Source organism: Oncorhynchus masou, chromosome 11 (genome assembly GCF_036934945.1).
Source record: "Oncorhynchus masou masou isolate Uvic2021 chromosome 11, UVic_Omas_1.1, whole genome shotgun sequence".
In the NCBI taxonomy this organism is placed as follows: domain Eukaryota; kingdom Metazoa; phylum Chordata; class Actinopteri; order Salmoniformes; family Salmonidae; genus Oncorhynchus; species Oncorhynchus masou.
Genome location: NC_088222.1, coordinates 37,970,238 through 37,997,636, shown reverse-complemented (window position 1 = coordinate 37,997,636; position 27,399 = coordinate 37,970,238). Strand labels below are relative to the sequence as shown.

Sequence of the window (27,399 nt, the reverse complement as noted above, 5' to 3'; positions counted from 1 at the left end):
CTCTTGGCAGGCCTGCGATTGTGGGGACATGCCTATCCACTCTGGGCCTCTGTCGTCTACAGTTGACCATCTTACAGTTGACCATCTGCTATTGGCATGGTAACAGCATATTGTTTTGTTGTTTTCCGGTGGTCAGCCTCCAGATCTGATTAGAGCAGAAGGAGGAAGAGAATGGCAGTGGCTCCGGAGTCATGAGAATTATATAATATACGTCTTGGGCACAATGTAGTATTGTGGTTGGCCAGACCATCATGGAGACTGGACTGCGTCTTGGGGCATTGTGTTGAAAATCATGTCTTTTAATGTTTCCAGTGTTACTGTACTGGGTAATTCTGTTTTTCAGATTACTTTAGTGCATATACTCATTTGTTAGTGCAGATCATCACCAGGGCCTGTATCCACACAGCATCTCAGAGTAGGTGCTGATCTATCATCAGTTTTGACTTATGGATCATGATGAAAGAGATTGTATGGACAGATCCAAGATCAGCACTCCTTCTCTGTGATGCTTTGTGGATTTGGACCCAGATGACCACAACTGACTCTGTTTTAGGCCTTCATCCTCATTTTACATGATGTAGGGGTGTTCCATTGGTTCAATACTACTGAATTCAGAAACTGATTTTTCTGTCTCGCAGTTAATGAGTTCTTGTCATTCTTATGACATGTTCTGACTGAGGCAGATCCACAAATATCCCTGAGATCCTATAAATACAGACAGGGCAGCCTGATGATGCCTCTTCTGTCCTCTCTGCAGCCAGGAGCAGGTTATAAAACACGTAGTCAAGTACCTTATATAACTGCAGATTACGCATGGAGAGTGGATGTGTCACCTGACTACCTGAAGACCATGGAATTGAGAATACAAAGTGGCAGCGGGCTATTACGGGCTATTACTGTCGAACCTGCCTAACACATGGCTTTCTGAGCTGTAGGTTGTGAATGAAAACTAGTGTTAACTGAAAATGGACCTGAATTCCATTCAATCCGGCAGTTGGTTGTACACTGTCTCGGTCTGTCCGTCCGTCCGAAGGCGAGGTCAGACTGAAACTTGGCAGTCTCGGTGTCTGTGCTGATTGTGTCCTTTGAGACGGAATGTCTGGATTAGAGAGAGCGACACTGCCCCCTCTGTGCTGATTGGGGAGTTTTGGAAGGTAGCCTCGAGGTGATGGCGACGACGTGCTCTGGGTAGCTGCCGAACTGCTGTTGAAAAAGTGGCTCTGACAGTCTGGCACACTGAGGTCATTCAGAGTCTACAGAGATGCGAGAGCCCACTGTTTGCTAGTCTGCGCTTAGCTTCTTATAGTGCAAACCATTTCTCAGGTTATTTGTCACATGTTTCATAAACAACAGGTGTTTGTAGACTAACAGTGAAATGCTTAATTACAGTCCCTTCCCAACAATGCAGAAAACTAATATGAGGAATAAATGCACAATGAGTAATGATAACTTGGCTATATACACGGGTACCAGTACCGAGTCCATGTGCAGAGGTTCGAGGTAATTGAGGTAGATATGTGCATGTAGGTAGGGACAAATTGATTAGGTTACTGATGTATATAATATCTGTATTGCACGAGTGATGCCTGTACCTACAATGGCATCATTTATGTACCTCGCATCCATACCTAGCGTCCTTTCTGTACATAGCATCAATGCCTGTACCTAGCATTGTTTCTGTACCTAGCATTGTTTCTGTACCTAGCATTGTTTCTGTACCTAGCATTGTTTCTGTACCTAGCATTGTTTCTGTACCTAGCATTGTTTCTGTACCTAGCATTGTTTCTGTACCTAGCATTGTTTCTGTACCTAGCATTGTTTCTGTACCTAGCATTGTTTCTGTACCTAGCATTGTTTCTGTACCTTGCATTGTTTCTGTACCTAGCATTGTTTCTGTACCTAGCATTGTTTCTGTACCTAGCATTGTTTCTGTACCTAGCATTGTTTCTGTACCTAGCATTGTTTCTGTACCTAGCATTGTTTCTGTACCTTGCATTGTTTCTGTACCTAGCATTGTTTCTGTACCTTGCATTGTTTCTGTACCTTGCATTGTTTCTGTACCTAGCATTGTTTCTGTACCTAGCATTGTTTCTGTACCTAGCATCGTTTCTGTACCTAGCATTGTTTCTGTACCTAGCATTGTTTCTCTACATAGCATCAATGCCTGTACCTAGCATTGTTTCTCTACATAGCATCAATGCCTGTACCTAGCATTGTTTCTGCACATAGCATCAATGCCTGTACCTAGCATCGTTTCTGTACCTAACATCAATGCCTGTACCTAGCATTGTTTCTCTACATAGCATCAATGCCTGTACCTAGCATTGTTTCTGCACATAGCATCAATGCCTGTACCTAGCATTGTTTCTGTACCTAGCATTGTTTCTGTACCTTGCATTGTTTCTGTACCTAGCATTGTTTCTGTACCTTGCATTGTTTCTGTACCTTGCATTGTTTCTGTACCTTGCATTGTTTCTGTACCTTGCATTGTTTCTGTACCTTGCATTGTTTCTGTACCTTGCATTGTTTCTGTACCTAGCATTGTTTCTGTACCTAGCATTGTTTCTGTACCTAGCATTGTTTCTGTACCTAGCATTGTTTCTGTACCTAGCATTGTTTCTGTACCTAGCATTGTTTCTGTACCTAGCATCGTTTCTGTACCTAGCATCGTTTCTGTATCTAGCATCGTTTCTGTACCTAGCATCGTTTCTGTACCTAGCATTGTTTCTCTACATAGCATCAATGCCTGTACCTAGCATTGTTTCTGCACATAGCATCAATGCCTGTACCTAGCATCGTTTCTGTACCTAGCATCAATGCCTGTACCTAGCATTGTTTCTCTACATAGCATCAATGCCTGTACCTAGCATTGTTTCTCTACATAGCATCAATGCCTGTACCTAGCATTGTTTCTGCACATAGCATCAATGCCTGTACCTAGCATTGTTTATGCACATAGCATCCATGCCTGTACCTAGTATTGTTTCTGCACATAGCATCAATGCCTGTACCTAGCATTGTTTCTCTACATAGCATCAATGCCTGTACCTAGCATTGTTTCTCTACATAGCATCAATGCCTGTACCTAGCATTGTTTCTCTACATAGCATCAATGCCTGTACCTAGCATTGTTTCTCTACCTAGCATCAATGCCTGTACCTAGCATCAATGCCTGTACCTAGCATCAATTTCTGCACATAGCATCAATGCCTGTACCTAGCATTGTTTCTGCACATAGCATCAATGCCTGTACCTAGCATTGTTTCTGTACCTAGCATCGTTTCTGTACCTAGCATCGTTTCTGTACCTAGCATCGTTTCTGTACCTAGCATTGTTTCTCTACATAGCATCAATGCCTGTACCTAGCATTGTTTCTCTACATAGCATCAATGCCTGTACCTAGCATTGTTTCTGCACATATCATCAATGCCTGTACCTAGCATTGTTGCTGCACATAGCATCAATGCCTGTACCTAGCATTGTTTCTGCACATAGCATTGTTTCTGTACATAGCATCAATTTCTGTACATAGCATCAATGCCTGTACCTAGCATTGTTTCTGCACATAGCATCAATGCCTGTACCTAGCATTGTTTCTACATACACACGGACAACACTTAAAGATGCACTAATTGACGCTCCAGTTGCTCTGTTCTTCCGACTTGCAAACCACAGTTCGCCTAATGTCAGTTTGTGACAAAACAAGTATAGTGTAGAGGAGAATTGTAGTATTTAAACCACTGTGAAATATATTTTCCATAACCAAAAATATTGTATTTTCAACTGTTTGAAGCTGGTGTACAAAACCAAAAGTAAAAGATGCAAAAAATGGAACTTGAGAACTGGAAGCATAAAAATAGCACAAAGAGAAAACAGATCTACTGTTTCTTAGACAGTGATTAGGATAGATTTTTGACACACATTTCTATGTGAATTTTGTCGGGTCGCCCCCAAAAATGACATTATTGCATCTTTAATATTCAGAAACCCAATGGAAAAATAAAAAGTTTGCTGCGTGCTTTACTGACCAAATTCCCCCCTCATTAGCTGTGGAAATTTTCATCCAGTATTTTCCCTGCCTCATCAACTGCTGGTTTGGCAGGTAGCAATTTTTCCTTCTGCTGTAGTGATTAGCATGTTAGCAATGTGGAGCGTGGGACAGCCGGAATTGTGGCTCAGAATGGGTCAGCACTGAGTTTGACCCAACCTGGCAATGGACAGGTTGGTTTAGTACATTAGGGAGTTTTCTATGACAAACCCAAGACATACAAGTACTTTGACAGAAATGAAATGGTCCAAAAAAGGGTTGAAGCATTTGACAATTCCAGAACTGTAGCCTTCCGTCTGAATAGAACACTTGATTTGCATTTTGATCCATGACATGGAATAAGCTCTGGGGGGCTGCTATGCAAGAGTGTTTCAGTAGTAGTTGTTTCACGAAGACAAAATGGCCAGTGGCTCTCCAAATCCACTAGAAGAGTTGTATCTGTTGAGCTGTGTCCTTGAGTGTGAATTGAAAGGTTAGACATGCCTCATGAGATGTTAGACAGAAATGTCAGACAGAGACAAAAATGGGGATTTCAATCATCTCAGTGTCACATTTTTACAGAGCGGGTTCAGCAGCTCTCAGAAATGAAGAGCATGATTCACAAGAATTGTGTTCTTCTCACTTGCAAACCACAAAGCCTCAGAAGATTGGAATCTCAGAAATGGTCCTCCCACTCCCTCCTCTCCTTCCTGTCTCACCATCTCCAGCAGTGTTAAGAGGAGACTCCTTAAAAGAGAAAATAGATTTTCACATCCTCTCACCTGCAGACTACAGTAGGTAGTCTTAACCAGGGGGATACCTGCTACCTGGCCAATATCTGCCTTGGAGAGGTGTACATGATACCAGTATTAGCTTGTGGTATAATGTGTATAATGGAGTTTATCCTATCTATTCTTATGATTTTCACTGATGCGTTAGAGATTGGATCATTTCTAGCAAGGTATCATGTCAGATCAGTGAATTCCTGAAACAAGGAAGTAACTAACTAAGGAAGGAAGGAAGGCAGGCAGTGAGGAAGGTTGCCATTTCTCATTTTCCTTGGGCCAGGCCCTTAGTTTGGCTAGGGTTAGGGTTCATGGCTTGGGAGGTAGGGAGCTGTACAGTAGTGATGCTCTACCTTTGAATAAACATCTCTGTACTCTGGAGTTATTTTATGTCTTGGTAAAACTTTCTCACTGTGACTGGCTTAATGAAATGGATGTGACTTTATATTTAGACCAATACAAATAGTGACTTAATATGAAAGACCTGCAGTCAGAGCAATGAGAGGCTATATATGTGTGTGTGCGTGCGTGCTAATGTTTTAGTCTACTGTGTGTATTTTGGATCGGTCTTTTTGTGTGTGTGACCCCGTTCCTCAGAGCCACAGATGTCCCGGCCCTGGCTGCCCTGAGCCACTACACTCCCTAGGTGTGTCACAGGTCCAGCTTCAGCTGTGCTCCTTGCTGTTTTAGAAAATCACACATACCCAAACCCTACCCCCGCCCTTATGCTTGTCCTAGCCCCATCTGTGCCTGCTCCTGTCTCCCACCCTGTCACTCCCTCCATCCCTTCTTCCTCCTCCACCTCTCAATCCATCACACCCTTTCTTCCTCATTGGTTCACACCCTGATTTGATATCTTAACCCCTCCTTCCCTCCACCTCTTCCTCACACGTGTCTTCCTCTCACTGCCCCATTCTCCACCTCTCACCCATGTCTCCCTCACACCTTTTCTTCCTTCTCTCCCTCCCTCCACTCACACAGTCACACACTGACACTATGTCAGTAAAAAGTAATTATACATGATTAAGTTTCTGACTGATCACAGTTATCATAGCTGATTATCGTTGAAGGTCTCTGAGAGGTTAATTGTAGAGCTACTGCATCCCTAACAGGTGACACATGTACGGACACACAGACACACACACACACTGTACTCATTAACATGTCACTTTAATTTGTGATTTTGAGACCTTGGAACTTTAAGGTTCTAGCTGACATTTTTGTCAAAAGTGAGTTATTCACGTCTGAGGTTAGATTTGGAAAGAAAAGTACAATTTAGAAACTAGAAAGTTCTAGCCGCATAAAATAGGGTTTTCCTTTAAAGATTCAACAGATCTTAGTCAACCAAAAGCCATCTGTTCTTTCGACCAGTAGACACAATTTCAAAACGTGTATTTTTCCATATACAAACACAACCTATGTGTTTTAATGAATTCAACTATATGCATTGAGCTTGCCTGATACTTTAAGTTCACTGTTTGATTAAATAAGACACAAATGACTAGAGGGAGTCAGAGATCTAGATTACCAGAAGAAAAAAAACCTTAACCTGTCCCAGATATCCTCCTCGCTTTCGCAGATTCTGACGTTACTCTCCTGAAGTTGCCAGTAATGGGCTACAGGAGGAGTCAGCAAAGTTTCTCATGTGGAATGCCAATTTATCTTACCATTTCTACCGCTCTCCGTGCCAATTGTGCACATTTTTGTGGACCAGTTTCATTTCATTTATAGTAACGTCTTCGTATCTCAAAATTCTATCCAAATCAAAATGATAGAAACCTAAAAACTAATATCCATTGCTATTGCCAACTATGTAAATAGCCTATAAAGCCAACAAATAAAAACATTGCAGCCTGCAGGTCGAAAATATACTGATTAAAAATAAATATCCTATAAATCACATTGGCTACGCATGGCCGTCCTGTCTGTAACGAACTTGAAACATTGTATCAACTATTAACTTGGGTCTGGCCTGAAGCTCCTTGCAACATTGTATAAAATATTCTGGGCCCTCAGTTTCCCAGCCAGTGAGCTCGGGACCGACACAGATATAGGCTATTTGCGCAAGGGATAAGAAGTAATTAGGTAGGCCTATTTTATGAGGTTTCCACTGGATCAAAGCATGACATTTTTTCCCTTTCACGCTGAGTACTTATCTAAAGAGCGAGCTGGAAAGAGTTTTGAAATACATTGAGGAATTATTGTCAAAAAACAGACTAAGTTTTCTTGCTGTTTTGAGGTGAAGAGAACAACATTACTTTGAAAAGCTCCACAGCTCATTAGTCGTGGTGTGTTAAGCCGATCAGAAATACTATCAGATCCCCTAATGAGAACATGTATATGCCTACATTTGCGTGCTAGCCAGGAGGCCTATAGGCCTACTTCTATGCGTAATCAGGTGCGTGTCCTTACTCAACAGGAGCGAGCGCTCCAAACAAAAGACAATGACTTAATTGACAGATCGTAAATGGAATGAAATGAACTAAAACGTGTTTCTCAAAAGTGTAGCATAGGTTGTGCGCTCTGCAAACCGTGTCCACTCCGACAATGAGAACGGTGAATGACTAAGAGTAATATATTAAATGCATTAACAGACATTACCGTAACCAAACAAACATTGTAGATTAGGAATTAACAGCAAATGTACTACTGGTGATATATGTAATAGGGAATTGATAGACACTAACAATCAAATAATTCACACAGTGAAGTTAAGAAACAATGAATGCGCACAAATTGGCGGGAGGGAGTGCATTCTGGAGAGACATGCAGCCACACTCCCCTTCTTGGACTGTGCCATCCTCGCGGCTTCCGCAATGGGATTAGTTCACTGAGATGGGCTTCCGCAATGGGATTAGTTCACTGAGATGGGCCTCTGCAATGAATTAGTTCACTGAGATGGGCAAGAACCGCTCAAATGAATGACATGAAGGTCAGTCAATCTGGAAAATTTGAAAGTTTCTTCAAGTGCAGTTGCAAAACCCATGAAGCTGGCTCTCATGAGGACCACCACAGGAATTGAAGACCCAGAGTTACCTCTGCTGCAGAGGATAAATTAATTAGTTACCAGCCTCAGAAATTGCAACCCAAATAAGTGCTTCAGAGTTCAAGTAACAGACACATCTCAACATCAATTGTTCAGAGGAGACTGCGTGAATCAGGCCTCCCTGGTCAAATTGCTGCAAAGAAACCACTACTAAAGGACACCAATAAGAAGAAAAGACTTGTTGGGTGAGAGAATGTCAAGTGTGCAAAGCTGTCATCAAAGCTGTCATCAAAGCTGTTTAACACTTTTTTTTGGTTACTACATGATTCCATGTGTTGATGTCTTCACTGTTATTCTACAATGTAGAAAACAGTAAACATAAAGAATGGAGTGGAATGAGTAGGTGTATATACAGTACCAGTCAAAAGTTTGGACACGCCTACTCATGCCAGGGTTTTTCTTTATTTGGACTATTTTCTACGTTGTAGAATAATAGTGAAGTCATCAAAACTATGAAATAACACATGGAGTCATTAGCTATTAACTTAAATGTCACATCGTTGTTCAGTGACTTTTAAATTCATCTGATCATAATACATGTATTTGATGTGTTCTGACTATCTTGGTCAAATAGTGTTATTCTATCATTTTATATGTTCAGATAGCTACAGTTGTCTTAACTGAACATGTCCAGTTCAGCAGTGTCAGATAAAACCTTATGGCTGAACCCAGATTGATATTTCAGAGCATAAGGTTGCGATGTCTCAGGATTTTGATATTCTGCACTATAGGTACCTTTTTTTAAGGCGAGGACCTTAATTGGTTATGAAAAAATATTTCACTACAAAACCGTTCTGAAATCTGCAATGTTAAAACTTGCTCAGTATCTCAAAACAATGCTTTTTGCAGATAGAAATTATAGTCCCAATGTCACGATTTGTGCCCAGTTTAGCCCAGCCACTCTCTCCCCAACGCATCTCTCAGTACCCATGACTATATAAGGCCATTTTCCCTGCTTTTTTTCTCAGCACACTTACTCAGCACAATCTTTTGCTCACAATGCATTCCCAAACCCGATAAATAGTTTTGGCTACTCCCTACCCTGTCGTCATCCCTCTGTTCCCTCGCTCTCCATCTCAACCCCTCCTCTCCCCAAAATCTGGTAACAGATGCTGGTTAACCAAAGAGCAGGAAGTGACCTCATTGTGGCTTCACTTGAGGGGCCAGAGGGTGATATAACTCAAGTGCCCCCTGTTCTCCCTATTGAATGGGCTGCTGACAAAGGCATTGTTCTGAAGACTACCGGCCCAGGCCTTTTCTCTCCCTCACACAATAACACACACACACACACACACACTCTCTCTTTTTCTTGGCACTCACTCCCTGTTCACAGTTAAATCTTATTTCTCCCAACACAGATGCTCTAAAATGACGTCAATCTTGTCCAGTACGTGAGGCTGCATGTTATTTACTGACCAACTGTACTCTCGCATGACAACAGTAACTCTTACTGTCCACACACACACACACACACACACACACACACACACACACACACACACACACACACACATAACCAGGGATGGATGTTGTGGTGTTATGCAAAGAAAATGAACTCTGTTTATCTGCCTTGGGGATAATCCAGCATATTAAACTATGGGATTAGAGCCTCTACACACACCCATCCTGTTCTATTTCTGGGGAAATAAAGACACATTTGATGTTGCATAGTGCACTGAGGGGGATACCATTTGGGGGCAAAAGTCAGTTAGGGAAAGAAAGGGCTGTGAAGATGAGGCCATTTTGTGAGTGACAACCTCCACATCACTGGAGGTGTGACGCGTGTGTAGGATTGACATGGAGAAGAAAGGGGCGAATCACGGTGATATAGGGAGTGTTACAGTAGGGAGTGAGACAGATGGTTCAGTCATAATGATTCCTCTGTGACCTTTAATTTGCACCACCCCCCATATGACATCACTTCGCAGCACATCTCATCTGATACTCAATAAACATGTCCTCTCATCTCTATGGTATTACACTGGAGGATTTACGACTACAGTTTATGCTAACTTCATGCACACATGTATGCATGCACTCAAGGATGACCAAGACTTGGAGATGTATTTGTCACCCTTGACAGCAGCCCACAGTGTGGCCATGTCAGGCGACTGCTCTCAAGCCCCAAGCAGAGAACAGCCAGAGGCTGCTTTTGTCAATGCAATTGAGATTTATTACACACACACACACACACACACACACACACACACACACACACACACACACACACACACACACACACACACACACACACACACACACACACACACACAGACACACACACAGACACAGAAGATCAGGTGGAGCACAGGTTGCCATGGCAACTGGGAGGCAGATGCGATGGATACTGTACATCCCGTAAAGCTACTGTACTGTGCACTTATAGTTCCCCCACACATCTTAATAGTGTTCAGGCCCTCTATCATTGCTGAGTAGAGAGGCTGTCTTAGAGGAAGACCAAGTCTGTGTTGAAGTAAGGCTGGAGAGTTGGAGAGAGATGGGATTTTGGGGGGGTGGTAAATGGTGTTTTTGAGACCCCCCCCCCCTCTTTCTGCCAGACTCTTCCAGGTCAGGGTGAAGTGGCTCATCTGATTTTGTATGGGGGGGGTCTTTGCATTTGGGTGTTCCTCGGCGTCCTTACAGGCCTAGTTCTTGTCTTTGTCACCGTGTGGACCTGCTCAAGCATAGCGATAGCGTGGCAGACTGGGCATCGTCGTGGCAACAGAACATTGAGACAATAACAATGTGGGGCCTTCCAGTGAGCGTGCCCAGAACCCTCCCTGCTACATGACACAGGAGTGCACACACTCCACATCTGGCAGTGAGCTGGACAGTAATATGCACGTGCACACACACACACACACACACACACACACACACACAGAGGACACTAGTCCACGGGATCATGCTGTAATTGGGCCAAATTACCCAGGACGAGGCTGAGAGTCAGAGACCATATTTTGGACTACTGCACTCAGTGCTCTACAACAGCAGGGCAGCTTTTAACACATGAACTATAGCCAGTGGTTATCCTTCTTAGTCACCGACTCCTCTGGAAGGACTTCACTAAGTGATTTCATTAGGTGATGAAGAAGAGCTGTATCAGTGATATTCTGTTATTATGGATTTATCTGTATTGACCAAGGCCCAGTTTCCCCGTAGTGATGGAACTTAGGACGCTTTAACGAAGCATCTTTCCTACGACTGCCGATTGATGTCACATACGTTTTCCAAAATACCACGCAGAGAGAATGTTCGCTAAGTGCGTCTTTGAGGCATGTCGATACTGATAGGATCGAGAAGAACCACTGCTCTCGGATCAGTGTTCTCCCTTTCCGATCTTAACTTAACATTACACACATTCCACCATACTGACGACGGATCAGCTCCTAGAGAGATATCACCAATGGCTACAAATATTGAGGCGGCTTATTGTAAATGCTAACCCTATAATAATGTAATAAATCAAGATTTGGCACATCATTGCGCACATGTTACACATTAAATATATTGAGGCAAAAATGACCAATTAAAGACAGCAGCTTACAAATAGCTAAATACAACTCAATTGAATTAACAGGAAATTGATTCCCATATTATTCAAATATATAGGTCTACGCAGCCTATACTGTATATATCTTTTGATACAGGTATCTCGGGTTTTAATTTGAAGCATCTTTATATCCGTCGCTTGTAATGCAAAGAAATTGTCTTTGTCGTCACTGTCACAATTCTTCTGAAGCTGTGACAGAAAGACAGATAAACGTCTTGGATTTTGTGTTTAGTGGCGATCTTCTGTGTATAAAGTGACGAGGAATGACCAAAGCATCTAATGATGCTGTTCTACGATTGTTGTAAGGGAGACGTTCAATAACGAGAGTTTTCAAGAGCAACTTGAGTAACTTTGGTTTTGGGAAACAGCTTGGAGATTTAACTACAGAGAGTCTAACGAATAACATGGCCTTAAGATGCTTTTGGCAAACAGGGCCCTGATCAGAAGGTGGATTTTCTTAGAGCATGCTTTTAGTAAACCGAGAGAGGCTAAGGCAGCTGGATCTTTTGAAGTGGTGTGTCCATCCGTTCCACAGCCTCTTGGCTCCCAGCACACACACACACACACACACACACACACACACACACACACACACACACACACACACACACACACCCCCTGACACACACACACCCCTGACACACACCCCAACCACCAACATCCTACCTCCGGGCGGTGAAGTGCTGTTGCCAAGGCAACGGCAGGGATGCCGTTGGTTGTCATGGTGATGCACCATGGGGAGTAGACTGGGGCAAGGTTTTTCCTGCTCTACAAGAAAATTATGTTAGAAGGGGAGAGAGAAAAATAACCCAATATACTTGAGTATTGTCTGAGTTTTACTTGTGTACTCGTGCATGTATGTTTTGGAAGTGGTTGTGCTTGGGTGTATCAATGTTATAACAGTATGTGATGTATACTGTTCATTTTTGTGTGAACCAGAGCCCTTCGACAGTATGCCACTATTGTACAGTTCACTCACATAGCATATTTGCATTGGCGTGTGTGTGATTGATTTCCGTTTTGGCCTCTGCTGTATAGAATAGAGAGAGGGGCTTTTCCCATCATGGATCATGGGCTCTACCGCACTCTCCTTCGTTTACTCCTTTCTCTTTGTCTCTTTCTCTCTCTCTCCTTTTTCCTCCTCTCTCCTTCTTCCTCTCCTCCCTGTCTGTCTGTAGGATCAGCAGTAAGTGGATGCTTTGAATCATTCATATAGTCATTTGATGGCTTGGGGCCATGACAGGGGAAAACTGTGTTTTGTCTTCAACTCCTACATCACGAAAGGGTTTGGCTTTGGAATGGGATGTTATGTGTTGTAGAGTAGGTCATCATCACATGGATGAATGACTGGAAGTACAGATAAAGAAGAAAGACTGTGGTTATTTTGCTTTATAGTGAATAGATTGTAGAATAACACCAGCATATAGTCTGGCACTTTGGGAAAGGTCTTTGTCATCCTGGACAGCAGCCCATGTGTGAGGCCACTGCTCACAAGCCCTGGGGGCAGAAATCAGCCAGGTGATACTCATCTCAATGCTATTTAGATGCATCATAGACACACACACCGTTTAAGTCGGAGGTTTACATACACTTAGGTTGGAGTCATTTAAAACTAGTTTTTCAACCACTCCACAAATTTCTTGTCAACAAACTATAGTTTTGGCATGTTGGTTAGGACATCTACTTTGTGCATGACACAAGTAAGTTTTCCAACAAATGTTTAGACAGATTATTTCACTTATAATTCACTGTATCACAATTCCAGTGGGTCAGAAGTTTACATACACTAAGTTGACGGTGCCTTTAAACAGCTTGGGAAATTCCAGAAAATTATGTCATGGCTTTGGAAGCTTCTCATAGGCTAATTGACATAATTTGAGTCAATTGGAGGTGTACCTATGGATGTATTTCAAGGCCTACCTTCAAACTCTTTGCTTGACATCATGGGAAAATCAAAATAAATAAAGACCTCAGAAAAAAATGGTAGACCTCCACAAGTCTGGTTCATCGTTGGGAGCAATTTCCAAATGCCTGAAGGTACCACGTTCATCTGTACAAACAAAGTATAAACACCATGGGATCACGCAGCCATCATACCGCTCAGGAAGGAGACTCGTTCTGTCTCCTAGAGATGAACTTACTTTGGTGCGAAAAGTGCAAATCAATCCCAGAACAGCAGCAAAGGACCTTGTGAAGAGGCTGGAGGAAACAGGTACAAAAGTATCTATATCCACAGTAAAATGAGTCCCATATCGACATAACCTGAAAGGCCTCTCAGCAAGGAAGAAGCCACTGCTCCAAAACCGCCATAAAAAAAGCCAGACTACGGTTTGCAACTGCACATGGGGACATAGATAGTACTTTTTGTCCTCTGGTCTGATGAAACAAAAATAGAACTGTTTGGCCATATTGACCATCATTATGTTTGGAGGAAAAAGGGGGAAGCTTGCAAGCCAAAGAACACCATCCAAACCGTGAAGCATGGGGGTGGCAGCATCATGTTGTGGGGATGCTTTTCTGCAGGAAGGACTGGTGCAATTCACAAAATAGATGGCATCATGAATAAGGAAAATTATGTGGATATATTGAAGCAACATCTCAAGACATAAGTCAGGAAGTTAAAGCTTGTTCCAAATGGATCTTCTAAATGGACAATGACCCCAAGCATTCTTCAAAGTTGTGGCAAAATGGCTTAAGGACAAAGTCAAGGTATTGGAGTGGCCATCAAAAAGCCCTGACCTCAATCATATAGGAAATTTGTATGCAGAACTGAAGAAGCGTGTGCAAGCAAGGAGGCCTTCAAACATGACTCAGTTACACCAGCTCTGTCACGAGGAATGGGCCAAAATTCACCCAACGTATTGCGGGAAGCTTGTGAAAGGCTACCCAAAAATGTTTGACCCAAGTTAAACAATTTCAAGGATATATACATACACACACTGCAGGGTGCAGGAGATAGTCAGGAGCTCTGCAGGGGAGAGGTGATTTGGAGAAAGATAAAGCGGGGCATAACTGAGAGAAATGGATTAGTATAAAAAGGAGGAGTACACAGGCTGAGAATAGAATATAGCTCGAGGTCTGATTAGTACCGCGCTGGTTTTACCTGACTTCACTACTGGTTCTATCTGTCTGTACTCCACACTACGGAGCCATAACAGAGAAATCTGTTCCATGAGACACGGAGAGAGGGATGATATTACCAGGTTTCTCAGCTCAATTTACTCATCACGATACACACAATCTCTCTCTCGGTCGCTCTCGCTCGCACTCTTTCAGGTCGCTCTCGCTCGCGCACTCTCTCGGTAGCGCGCGCACACTCTTTGCTCAGGCCAAAGGGCACAGGTCAGGTGTTAACTGTTAGCTTAATTAGCTACACCTGCATGCATACAGGTACCTGCCAAAATAAAGGAAACACTTGAGTAAATGGGGGATACAAAGTATATTGAAAGCAGGTGCTTCCACACAGGTGTGGTTTCTGAGTTAATTAATGCAATTAACATCCCATCATGCTTAGGGTCATGTATAAAAATGCTGGGCAGGCTGTTATTCTGACTACCATGGCTATGAGCTCATCGTAAGACGCCTCCATCCACAGGACACGGGTGATCACTGAATAGCATGGACATGATATGAACCGTGTGCCATGGCCGTCTCCATCACCAGATCTCAACCCAATTTAACATTTATGGGAGATTCTGGAGCGGCGCCTGGGACAGCGTTTTCCATCACCATCAACAAAACACCAAATTATGGAATTTCTCGTGGAAGAATGGTGTCGTGTGGGTGTGTGTCCGTCCTCTAACACCCCCCTGGGGACACCAGGAAGCTCTCCTCCCTAATAACACTAACACTTGCCCAAATGCCACCACACTACCTCAGGAAGATTACATATACATTTAATGAGCCCCCCCAGAAACACACTCACTTTGACTGACAGCAGAGGTGCCCCTGGTTATTACTTTTGCGTGCGTGTCCACCCGTGTGTATGTAGACATTAGAGCAGCTCTCAACATACGAAACCTTTTATTAAAGCAAGATGTGGCATCTGCGTTGGGTTCGTTTCGGAAATGTTGGATTGCCGGCTCTGCTTCCTGGAAGGGTAGAGCTTTGTCACGGAAAACCGCCCTGATTAGACACGGTGACCCTCCGAGAGCCAATCGGATTAGTTGTTTGTGCTGGAGCGTGCGGCGGCATGATCATCGATGACATGGTTCTGGAATGAGTTCCAGGGGGTTCTCATGAAACCTATTTGACTGCGGACAGCCTAGTTGGTCTGTCTTCCTCGTCTCCACTGATATTCTTCCCTCACTCATCTCTCTCTCCCTCCATCTACAGCACTATAAACAGAGAGGAGACTGTGTTGAGGTCTAATTGGGCTGTACTGCGGGAACACCCCCCTCCCCGGGAGACAGTGTAGGAGGCCTCTCACCTTTTCTCTCACCCCCTTTCCCCTTCTTCCCATGCATCCACTCACATACTAACGTTTCCAACACACCGACAGTGTCGTTGCGCAAAATAGTACGCAGCATCATCTGGATATGTATGCAACAAAAGTTCAACGTTCACCTTCTGCTACTATTTTTGTCAGGCCGTCTACGTATACGGTTTGATGTATACATTCGATATAGCACCGAACGCACTGCAACTGCCTCTGCAAAGCGATGCTGCAAGGCAAACACAGCGTTTTCATTGGAAATGAATGTAATTTTGGTGTACCAAAATGCAATGACGCTATCGGTGTGTTCAAAGCGTTACACCCTCTCACCCTCCCCCTCTCTCCCCTTTCTTCTACATCTCCTGTCCCCCAACCCCCCCCCCCCCTCCTCTGTACCCTTCCCCACCTCTCTCTCTCTGCTCCTGAGCGGTAGCCACATGCCTACTCTTTGCTGTGCAGCCTCTCTCTGTCTCTCTCTCTCTCCAGGCCCAGTGAAGGCTCTCTCTCTCCAGGCCCAGTGAAGGCTCTCTCTCTCTCTCTCTCTCTAGGCCCAGTGAAGGCTCTCTCTCTAGGCCCAGTGAAGGCTCTCTCTCTAGGCCCAGTGAAGGCTCTCTCTCTCTAGGCCCAGTGAAGGCTCTCTCTCTCTAGGCCCAGTGAAGGCTCCACAGAGCAGAGCTGTTTCTAGGTCACGCCAGTCTTTTATGGATAATAAAAAGGAGTCTGCTTTAAAGGGAATTATTTATAGTGCTACAAGCGAACCGCTCTTGCTCACACTCTCTCTCAACCTTGCATTCTTTACCTCAAGTTCTTTCTTTCATTCTCTCTCTCCATCTCCTCCTCTCTCATACCCTATCTTTCTCATTCATTCTCTCTGTCTCTTCCTCCCTCTCTCACCCCCTTTCTCAAATTGTCTCGTTCTCTCCGTTGTCCCCCTGCTTCTTGGTCCCCTCTCCGCTCATTGGGCTGGTTGGCTCTCTGACTGGAGATGAGCTAATGGTGGACCTTGTGTGGTCTGAGCAGTACTGGTGTGCAGTAGGCTGGGGTGAGGAGAAGAGGATGGGGAGGGCTAGATTAGCCAGAGAGAGGCCTGTTCAGGGATAGCTGCTCTGCTATAGCTGCCTTCTGTGGATGGAAATGGATAGAAAGTCTGGTAGGGAATCTAAAGCAGTGTTCACATTGGCAGTTTGAGGTGACTCAAATCCAATTCCTTTGTATATCTGAATCAAATCTGTTCTTTTTCCTGCAGCCTGAACAGCCAAAAAAGAACATAGAAACAGATATGTCAAGCTACAGTCAGATACAAATCTGATTCCTGGCCATGTGACTTGTCTGAACGATCAAATCTGATGTATTTGATCAAGTGGTTTTTAGACTGTAATTTGGCATATCTTGTTGCTCGATAACTACTCTGACAGTTTGACAAGAACATGTGGTAGGTAACTAACTAGCTTGTTGTTAATTGTTTACAAACAAATTGGTGAATTTGCTAGAAAGCTAAATAGCTACCTAGCTCGATAGGTGAGTGCTGTGGATAACCAAAAAGGTCTAGTTTTGGAACATCTTTTAGGCTTTAAAAGTGTTCTTACACCATTATTTTGAACATTCTAAGCAACTTGGAAACATGCCTTGCTCAAGGGCACATCAACTGATTTTTCTCTGGGATTTGAACCAGCGGCCTTTTGGTTACTGGCCCAACGCTCCGAACCTTAGCTTGCTACATAACGTCTGAGTGATAGGAAGCACGAGCACCACCACCAATCAGCTTACACCACTGCGCGCACACCCATCATTTCTATGACAACTAGCAAATGACTGCTGTCTCAGCACACATCCGATTAGGTCACTTGTAACTTGATGTTTGGGCAGTCAGTAGTCCAAAACGGATTTGGGAAAAGAAAAAAACCCTGATTTGAGCATTAAGGCCTGCATTGTGAACAAGGCTTAGTAAAGGCTGGCTTGGAGGGATTGGGATGAGGTTGTTTGGGATTTCAACTCATTGACATGCATGGATGAAGGTGTCACCATGAATAGACCCAGTAGAGAGGGGGAGAGAGACACCAGAGACTTCGACATCTTGCATGGACATTTAGCACATACCTCAGGAATCCAGCATGTTATAAGTGATCCAGAAACAGGCTTTAATAATGTAAGGGAAAAGTGCAGGGGGAGGAGATTTAAATGGGTTTTTAAATCCTGATTCATTCAGCAGGGAGAAACAAAGGGAAAGGGGCGTTCAGCGTTCAGTCAAAAGTAACACCAGGCTGACTGCTTAACACCAAGCTGACTGCTTTAACACCAGGCTGACTGCTTTAACACCAGGCTGACTGCTTTAACACCAGGCTGACTGCTTTAACACCAGGCTGACTGCTTTAACACCAGGCTGACTGCTTTAACACCAGGCTGACTGCTTTAACACCAGGCTGACTGCTTTAACACCAGGCTGACTGCTTTAACACCAGGCTGACTGCTTTAACACCAGGCTGACTGCGTTAACACCAGGCTGACTGCGTTAACACCAGGCTGACTGCTTTAACACCAGGCTGACTGCTTTAACACCAGGCTGACTGCTTTAACACCAGCGCAACACTATACACCTTCATGTTAGGAATGTGTTCTTAATGTTTTGTGCACTCAGTGTATGTTGGAAGATGTATGTGACTGTGCAGGTTATTATAAACAAATGCATCTTCTTGAGACTATATTTACAAGGATTTACCACACTATTCATGGCAATTCATCATCTCCAATGCAGGGAATTCTAGTCTTGGTCTTGAACCAGGAACAGGGCTCTAATCTACTGGCCCAAGTCCTTACATGGCCATGACTGACACTGGAATAGGATTATTATAACCAGGAATGGGACTTCAATATCTCTCCTTGCATTTTACTGTAATGGCTTTCAGGAGATACAGATTCCATCTCATTTACTTACTGACTGATTTAAGAATGATCTGATTTATGGCACTGAAGTGATTCTGATGATTGCTATTGTACAGTAATATTAAAGAGTGCTTTATCAGGATCAGTAGTATGTGTGTTTGTAATTTCCATAATGGATCATTTTTGGGTGTGTGTGTGTGTGTGTGTGTGTGTGTGTGTGTGACAGTAAGAGGATTATAAACAAGTTTAATTAATGACTGGGAATACTGTCTCTCTTCCGTCTGCATAATAGTCGGACCATTTCATACCATTATTTTAGTAATGACACACACACACACTTAGCAAGGGGTAAAGGAAGGTGAGTGGGATTACTGTATGCCAGCAAGGCAGCAACAGACAGACATCCTACATTTCCAGATGAATCTGGTCGACCTTCCTCTCCTGTACTGTCCTGTACAGTCTGTTTAGCCATGAGGCTCTAGCAGAAGGACTTGCTCCATCCCTCTGTCTACAGTCCTTCATCCCTCTCCCTCCCTCCGTCTCCAACCATTTAGGTCTGGTATCCCTCAGTGGTCCTGTCTCAGACTATGGCTGTCCTCTTCCTTCACTCCTCTTTAATCTCTCTCGCTCGCTCTCTTGGCATGTGTTGGCGAGCTCCACACAGCCTTTCTCTGTGACAGCCATCCTCTCTGTTGGGTGATGGAGTGAGGTGGCTGCCAGCCACAATTAGTAAATCAAATTCTCATTTTATTGGTCACATGCGCTGCGTGTAGACTTTACCATGACATTCTTACTTACGAGCCCATTCCCAACAATGCAGATTTAAAAAGATTTGCAAAAAAGGTAGGAAATAGTAACGCAATATAGATTATATATATACAAAAGTATTTGGACGCACCTTCAAATGAATGGATTCGGCTATTTCTGCCACACCCGTTGCTGACGTGTGTGTGTGTGTGTGTGTGTGTGTGTGTGTGTGTGTGTGTATATACAATCGAGCACACAGTCATGCAATCTTCATAGAAAAACATTGGCAGTAGAATGGCCTGTACTGACAAGCTCATTGACATTCAATGTGTCACTGTCATAGGATTCCACCTCTCCAACATGTCTTTTCGTCAACTGTAAGTGCTGTTATTGGGAACTGGAAACGTCTAGGATCGACAACGACTCAGACGCTTAGTGGTAGGCCACACAAGCTCACAGAACGGCTCCGCAGAGTGCTGTAGCTCGTAAAAATAGTCTGTCCTTGGTTGCCACGCTCACTACCGAGTTCCAAAATTCCTCTGGAATCACAAAAACTGTTTGTCGGGAGCTCCATGAAAAGGGTTTCAATGGCCGAGCAGCCACACACAAGCCTAAGATCACCATGCGCGATGCCAAAAGTCAGCTGGAGCGGTGTAAAGCTCGCTGACGTTGGACTCTGGAGAAGTGGAAACTCGTTCTCTGTAATGATAAATCATGTTTCACCATCTGGCAGTCCGACGGACGAATCTGGGTTTGGCGGATGCCAGGAGAACGCTACCTGCCCAAATGCAAAGTGCCAACTGTAAAGTTTGGTGGAGGAGGAATAATGTTCTGGGGCTGTTTTTCATGGTTTGGGCTAGTTCCCTTAGTTCCAGTGAAGGGAAATCTTAATTCTACAGAATACAATGACATTCTAGACAATACTGTGCTTCCAACTATGTGGCAACAGTTTGGGGAAGGCCCTTTCCTGTTTCAGCATGACAATGCCCCTGTGCACAAAGCAAAGTCCATACAGAAATGGTTTGTTGAGATCGGTGTAGATGAACTTGACTGGCCTGCACAGAGCCCTGACCTCAACCCTATCGAACACCTTAGGAATGAATTAGAACACCACCTACAGCGAGCCAAGCCTAATTGCCCAACCTCACTAATGCTCTTGTGGCTGATTGGAAGCAAGTCCCCGCAGCAATGTTCCAACATCTAGTGGAAAGCCTTCCCAGAAGAGCGGAGGCTGTAATAGCTGCAAATGGGGACCAACTCTATTTTAATGCCCATGATTTTGGAATGAGATGTTCAATGAGCAGGTGTCCACATACCTTTTATCATGTAGTGTACAAGGAGTACCGGTACCTTGTCAGTGCACGGGTAAAGGTTAGTTGAGGTAATATGTAAACTCAGCAAAAAAAGAAACGTCCCTTTTTCAGGACCCCGTCATTCAAAGATAATTCGTAAAAATCCAAATAACTTCACAGATCTTCATTGTAAAGGGTTTAAACACTGTTTCCCAATGCTTGTTCAAAGAACCATAAACCACTAATGAACATACACCTGTGGAACGGTCGTTATGATACTAACATCTTACAGACTGTAGGCAATTAAGGTCACAGTTATGAAAACTTAGGGCACTAAAGAGGCCTTTCTACTGACTCTGAAAAACACCAAAAGAAAGATGCTCATCTGCGTGAATGTGCCTTAGGCATGCTGCAAGGAGGAATGAGGACTGCAGATGTGGCCAGGGCAATAAATTGCAATGTCCGTACTGTGAGACGCCTAAGACAGCTCTACAGGGACACGGAACAGACAGCTGATCGTCCTCGCAGTGGCAGACCACGTGTAACAACACCTGCACAGGATTGGTACATCTGAACATCACACCTGCGGGACAGGTACAGGATGGCAAAAACAACTGCCTGAGTTACACCAGGAAGGCACAATCCCTCCATTAGTGCTCAGACTGTCAGCAATAGGCTGAGAGAGGCTGGACTGAGGGTTTGTAGGCCTGTTGTATGGCAAGTCCTTACCAGACATCACCAGCAACAACGTTGCCTTTGGGCACAAACCCACTGGACCAGACAGGACTGGCAAAAAGTGCTCTTCACTGACGAGTCACGGTTTTGCCTCACCAGGGATGATGGTCGGATTCGCGTTTATCGTCGAAGGAATGAGCATTACACCGAGGCCTGCACTCTGGAGCGGGATCAATTTGAAGGTGGAGGGTCCGTCATGGTCTGGGGGGCGATGTGTCACAGCATCATCGGACTGAGCTTGTTGTCATTGCAGGCAATCTCAACGCTCTGCGTTACAGGGAAGACATCCTCCTCCGTCATGTGGTACCCTTCCTGCAGGCTCATCCTAACATGACCCTCCAGCATGACAATAACACCAGACATACTGCTCACAAGACAGGAATGTCAGTGTTCTGCCATGGCCAGCAAAGAGCCCTGATCTCAATCCCATTGATAACATCTGTTGGATCGGAGGGTGAGGGCTATGGCAGAACCCCCCCCCACACAGAAATGTCCGGGAACTTGCAGGTGCCTTGGTGGATGAGTGGGTTGACATCTCACAGCAAGAACTGGCAAATCTGGTGCAGTCCATGAGGAGGAGATGCACTGCAGTATTTAATGCAGTTGATGGCCACACCAGATACTGTGACTTTGGATTTTGTTCCCCCCCATTGTTCAGCGACACGTTGTTAAATTTCTGTTAGTCACATGTCTGTGGAACTTCAGTTCAGTTTGTCTCAGGTGTTGAATCTTATGTTCATAGAAATATTTACACATGTTAAGTTTGCTGAAAATAAACTTAGTTGACAGAGGACATTCCTTCTTTTTTTGTTGCTGAGTTCACATGTAGGTAGGGTTGAAAGTGACTAGGCAATCGGGATGTATATAATAAACTAGCAGCACCGTGTGAAAGTGCGTGTGTGTAGCATCAACTTCGCATGTGTATGTGTTGTGATCATGTGTTGGAGTGTGGGTCGAGTCCAGTGAGTGTGCAAAAACATAAACACAATAATAAGAAGAAGAAGAATAGGGCTCAATGTAAATAGTTTGGTTAGCCATTTTGATTAACTGTTCAGCGTTCTCATGGCTTGGGGTAGAAGATATTCAGGAGCCTTTTGGTCTCAGTCTTGGTACTGCTTGCTCTGTGCGGTACTACAGAGAACAGTCTATGACTTGGGTGGCTGGAGTCTGACAATATTTAGGGCCTTCCTCTAATACCGCCTTGTATAGAGGTCCTGGATGGCAGGGAGTTCGGCCCCAGTGATGTACTGTACTACACGCTGTAGTGCCTTACGGTCGGATCTCAAGCAGTTACCATACCAGGCGGTGGTGCAGCCGGTCAAGATGCTCAGTGGTGCAGCTGGATAACATTTTGAGGATCTGGGGACCAATGCCAAATATTTTCAGCCTCCTGAGGGGGTGGAGGAGTTGTCGTGCTCTCTTCACGACTGTGTTGGTGTGTTTGGACCATGATGGGTCCTTAGTGATGTGGCCGGTGAGGAACCTGAAGCTCTCGACCCTCTCCACTACAGCCACGTCGATGTGAATGGGGGGGGGTGTTCGGACCATGATGGGTCCTTAGTGATGTGGCCGGTGAGGAACCTGAAGCTCTCGACCCTCTCCACTACAGCCACGTCGATGTGAATGGGGGGGTGTGTTCGGACCATGATGGGTCCTTAGTGATGTGGCCGGTGAGGAACCTGAAGCTCTCGACCCTCTCCACTACAGCCACGTCGATGTGAATGGGGGGGGGGGGTGTGTTTGGACCATGATGGGTCCTTAGTGATGTGGCCGGTGAGGAACCTGAAGCTCTCGACCCTCTCCACTACAGCCACGTCGATGTGAATGGGGGGGTGTGTTTGGACCATGATGGGTCCTTAGTGATGTGGCCGGTGAGGAACCTGAAGCTCTCGACCCTCTCCACTACAGCCACGTCGATGTGTTCGGACCCTCCTTTTCCTGTAGTCCGCGATCAGCTCCATTGTCTTGCTGACGTTGAGGGAGAATTTGTTGTTTCCCTCAACATTCCTGTAGTTGAGAGATTACCCACAAATCAAAGTATTAGACAGTGAAGACACAGCCAGTATCTGAGGATTCTGTGCAGAGTTTGTGGTATTAGTCTCACCTCATGGCTCTATTCAGAGAATTAATTCAATGGCTCTATCTCCTCTCAGGGAATGGGAACAATAATCCCGGCAGTTTAGCTGGAGTGTATGTCTATCTACTGCCATAAAAGCAGCAGTGTGAATTGAAATGGGATTCTCTTTCTAAATCTAGTTAATCACTCCAGGTTTTAACCTCCTACGTAACATAGTAAAACGCGGATGCCGGTCTCTCTCCTCTCCACTTCTCGGAGCTAACAGCACCTGCGACCAGGTGTGAAGAGTTCCACCTCGTGCCCTAGCCCTGTTCTTCCCTTGGCTCATGTAGGTGCAGATTAGGATTCAGAAAACTTTCATGTCCTCAGATGCAATAAAATAAAATCATGTTTTTTTTTTAATCACAAAAAATAGCAAAGGATGTTTACATGCAAGTAGGTTGGCTAAGTGCAATAATAACAATGTCGAAACAGGCTGCATTGCAAGTTCTGAAGTGCAATTACTCCAACATTTTTGTTTAGTTGCAGAATTGCATTTGGAATAAATGAGTACGTGGCTCTATTTTTTTCTCCCTCTAGGTAGTCTGTACCTGTGGCCAGAGGGAAGGAGCTGGAATTTGGGCTGGAATGGGTGGGAAGAGTCTACCGCTATTTAATTCGCCTTCTGGAGGGCTCTGCCTAGGTAGAGAGATGCCCGTTCTTGTCGCTGCCCATGATTCTTCCTGATCGAAGTCCTGACTATCTTGCCCAACCTATTTTTCTGTGCGACCTTGATAACCAGCAGGTCAAGCAGTAGGACAAAATGCTCTCAATTAATGATTTCTAAAAGAGAATCATGATGGTTAGGTCAACGTTAAAAAAGTGATTTATAAAAGAGAACCATGATGGTTAGGTCAACATTAAAAAAGTGATTTATAAAAGAGAACCATGATGGTTAGGTCAACATTAAAAAAGTGATTTATAAAAGAGAACCATGATGGTTAGGTCAACGTTAAAAAGGTGATTTATAAAAGAGAACCATGATGGTTAGGTCAACATTAAAAAAAGTGATTTATAAAAGAGAACCATGATGGTTAGGTCAACATTAAAAAAAGTGATTTATAAAAGAGAACCATGATGGTTAGGTCAACATTAAAAAAAGTGATTTATAAAAGAGAACCATGATGGTTAGGTCAACATTAAAAAAGTGATTTATAAAAGAGAACCATGATGGTTAGGTCAACATTAAAAAAGTGATTTATAAAAGAGAACCATGATGGTTAGGTCAACATTAAAAAAGTGATTTATAAAAGAGAACCATGATGGTTAGGTCAACATTAAAAAAGTGATTTATAAAAGAGAACCATGATGGTTAGGTCAACATTAAAAAAGTGATTTATAAAAGAGAACCATGATGGTTAGGTCAACATTAAAAAAAGTGATTTATAAAAGAGAACCACGATGGTTAGGTCAACATTAAAAAAAGTGATTTATAAAAGAGAACCATGATGGTTAGGTCAACGTTAAAAAGGTGATTTATAAAAGAGAACCATGATGGTTAGGTCAACATTAAAAAAAGTGATTTATAAAAGAGAACCATGATGGTTAGGTCAACATTAAAAAAAGTGATTTATAAAAGAGAACCATGATGGTTAGGTCAACATTAAAAAAAGTGATTTATAAAAGAGAACCATGATGGTTAGGTCAACATTAAAAAAGTGTAGTAGGAAAATGGTCTCTGTTGGCCTTCCTTAAAATGATCATCAGTACACTGATCCCAGGACAGCTTGTTGTGAATGACAAGCCTAAGGTATTTGTACTTCTCCACTATTTCAATGGGCTCACTTTTTATCAGTGATGGTGTCTGCATGGTAGACTTCCTTCGAAAGTCAACCACCATGTCCTTTTTTGTTTCTTGTGTTATTTTTTGCGTTTTAGATTTAGTCATAATCTAGAGCCGGTCCTTGCTTGTCTCTTCCCCTTTGAGGAGACTGACCAAATCAGGGTCTTCAGCATATTTGATCAGGTGGCAACCTGGGAACTGGCTCCAGTGTTTTAGGACACAACCACTTGTGTTATCAGTCCCCAAGCTCTTTCATGCTCCAGTGCTTTTGAACACTCAATGTACGACTTCCTCATTGATGACAAGTGCGCTCTTGGTTGCCATGACCACCTCCTCCAGACAGGCTGGGGGAGCGGGGCCGCCCCTTGCTTCAAAGAGGGTGAAGAACTGGTTTAGTTCATTGGCTGTAGAGAGCAGCACCCTCTCGTCCGGGCAGGGTTCGAGATGTTGCCTCCCGTTTGAAGGTGGCGTTTGTCATGTTCTTAATGCCCAGCCAGGCAGACCAAGAGTCTCCCTGTGACGGTGTCTGTTGCACCTTGTACTGGCATCTCTCCTTTTTTTATCTCTTTGTTCATCTCTCTGTACCTCCTTTCTTTTGAGTTACGACAGTATGAATGTGAAATATAAACATAGTGGAGCAAGCGCTGGTCAAAAAGAGTACAGGGCTGGTGATGTTTTGATGCTGCGTTGTGGTTTCTATGTCTGACGGTCTTCCTCTCTGTTTCCTCCTGCAGGGCCTTGTACACATATGAGGACAACAGCAATGATTTGACACTGGCATCATCAGGAGGTAAGCTAAATCTACCATATATTTGTCCATCCATCCTTCTACACTCTTAAATGTGATGTTTCATGGTTGTTTATTTGATTAACGTTTTACATTGGTGGGAATTGACCTGTATGTTTAGTAGGGCTGGGATGATACTAGAAACGCGATACTTGTTAGTATCGTGGAAAGGAAACAGAACATGAAGCAGATTTAAGTTTTTGGGGAAACAAGCCCTAATGTTTGAAACATCATTATATTGCCATCCAGAGTCACATGTATTTATTTTCCAATGTATAGCACACAATATTTTACATACAGCATGTTTTTAAAGGGATACTCCGGGATTTTGTCAATGTGGCTATTTATCTACTTTCCCAGAGTCAGATGCACTCGTGGATACCATTTTTATGTCTGTGTCCAGTATGAAGGAAGTTAGAGGTGGATTTGTGAGTAAATGCTAACTAGCATTGCGCAATTACTGCTAGCAGATACCATAGAGCCAGAGGAGCACGTATTAATCCTGTCGTAGAATTCATAGTGGTCAAAGGAACGTGTCACAGCAGGTCACATGAACTAGTCACTCAGAAAAATTATGACACTTGAAAAAAAAAGTTGTTCAAAAATAACAAATTGTTTGCGAACTGCACATCACTACCACCAGCTTGTTCTCTTGCCAAAATGTCTAGCTAAGTTATAAATACAATCTTAGTGTTAGGCTTTCCCATGGCAATTCAGAGAAACAGATGGTAATTTTGGTGCTCATAGAAAGGACTCATGATTGCATTCAGCTGCGTGTTCCATGGTGAATTTTCTTCACAATAGACAAACAGGCTCATTCTGTTCAAAACAACCCAGGGTATGATGCCATGTCATCTTGTAACTGTACATCAAACATAGTGATCATAAACCTTGATGCTGTATATGATAGGAGTTTTATGACATCGAAATGTGAAGTGCACATTTGGACTCGCTGTTGTCTGGCTTGCTTGTGTGACATTAAAGTGGTATTTATTATAATCCTCAACGTCTCATCTTTCAAAATACATCGAGTCCCCTTAATTTACAGCATTTCCCTCAGTCAGACAACACAAATATGGCAAAAGTTGCCCAATCAGGGGGAGGGATGGGGCAACTTCTTGTCGTGTGTGGTGCTTAAGTTCAGAACACCTGTCAGTCAAAACCCATACGGGGCTGTAAAGGTACAGCCTGAGATCTGACATCATGGGGCGGC

General features: G+C 43.7%; 1 protein-coding gene across 6 annotated transcripts in view; it reads left to right on the top strand.

The window, feature by feature from the left end:
* The window catches only part of LOC135548636 (drebrin-like), a 117,435-nt gene that overhangs the window by 49,439 nt on the left and 40,597 nt on the right, over positions 1 to 27,399 (top strand). For all 6 annotated transcript variants that reach the window (XM_064978443.1, XM_064978445.1, XM_064978442.1 and 3 more), the window contains exon 2: positions 26,134 to 26,189. In XM_064978443.1, coding sequence (XP_064834515.1) covers positions 26,134 to 26,189 — 56 coding nt within the window. The remainder of the gene's footprint in view (positions 1 to 26,133; positions 26,190 to 27,399) is intronic.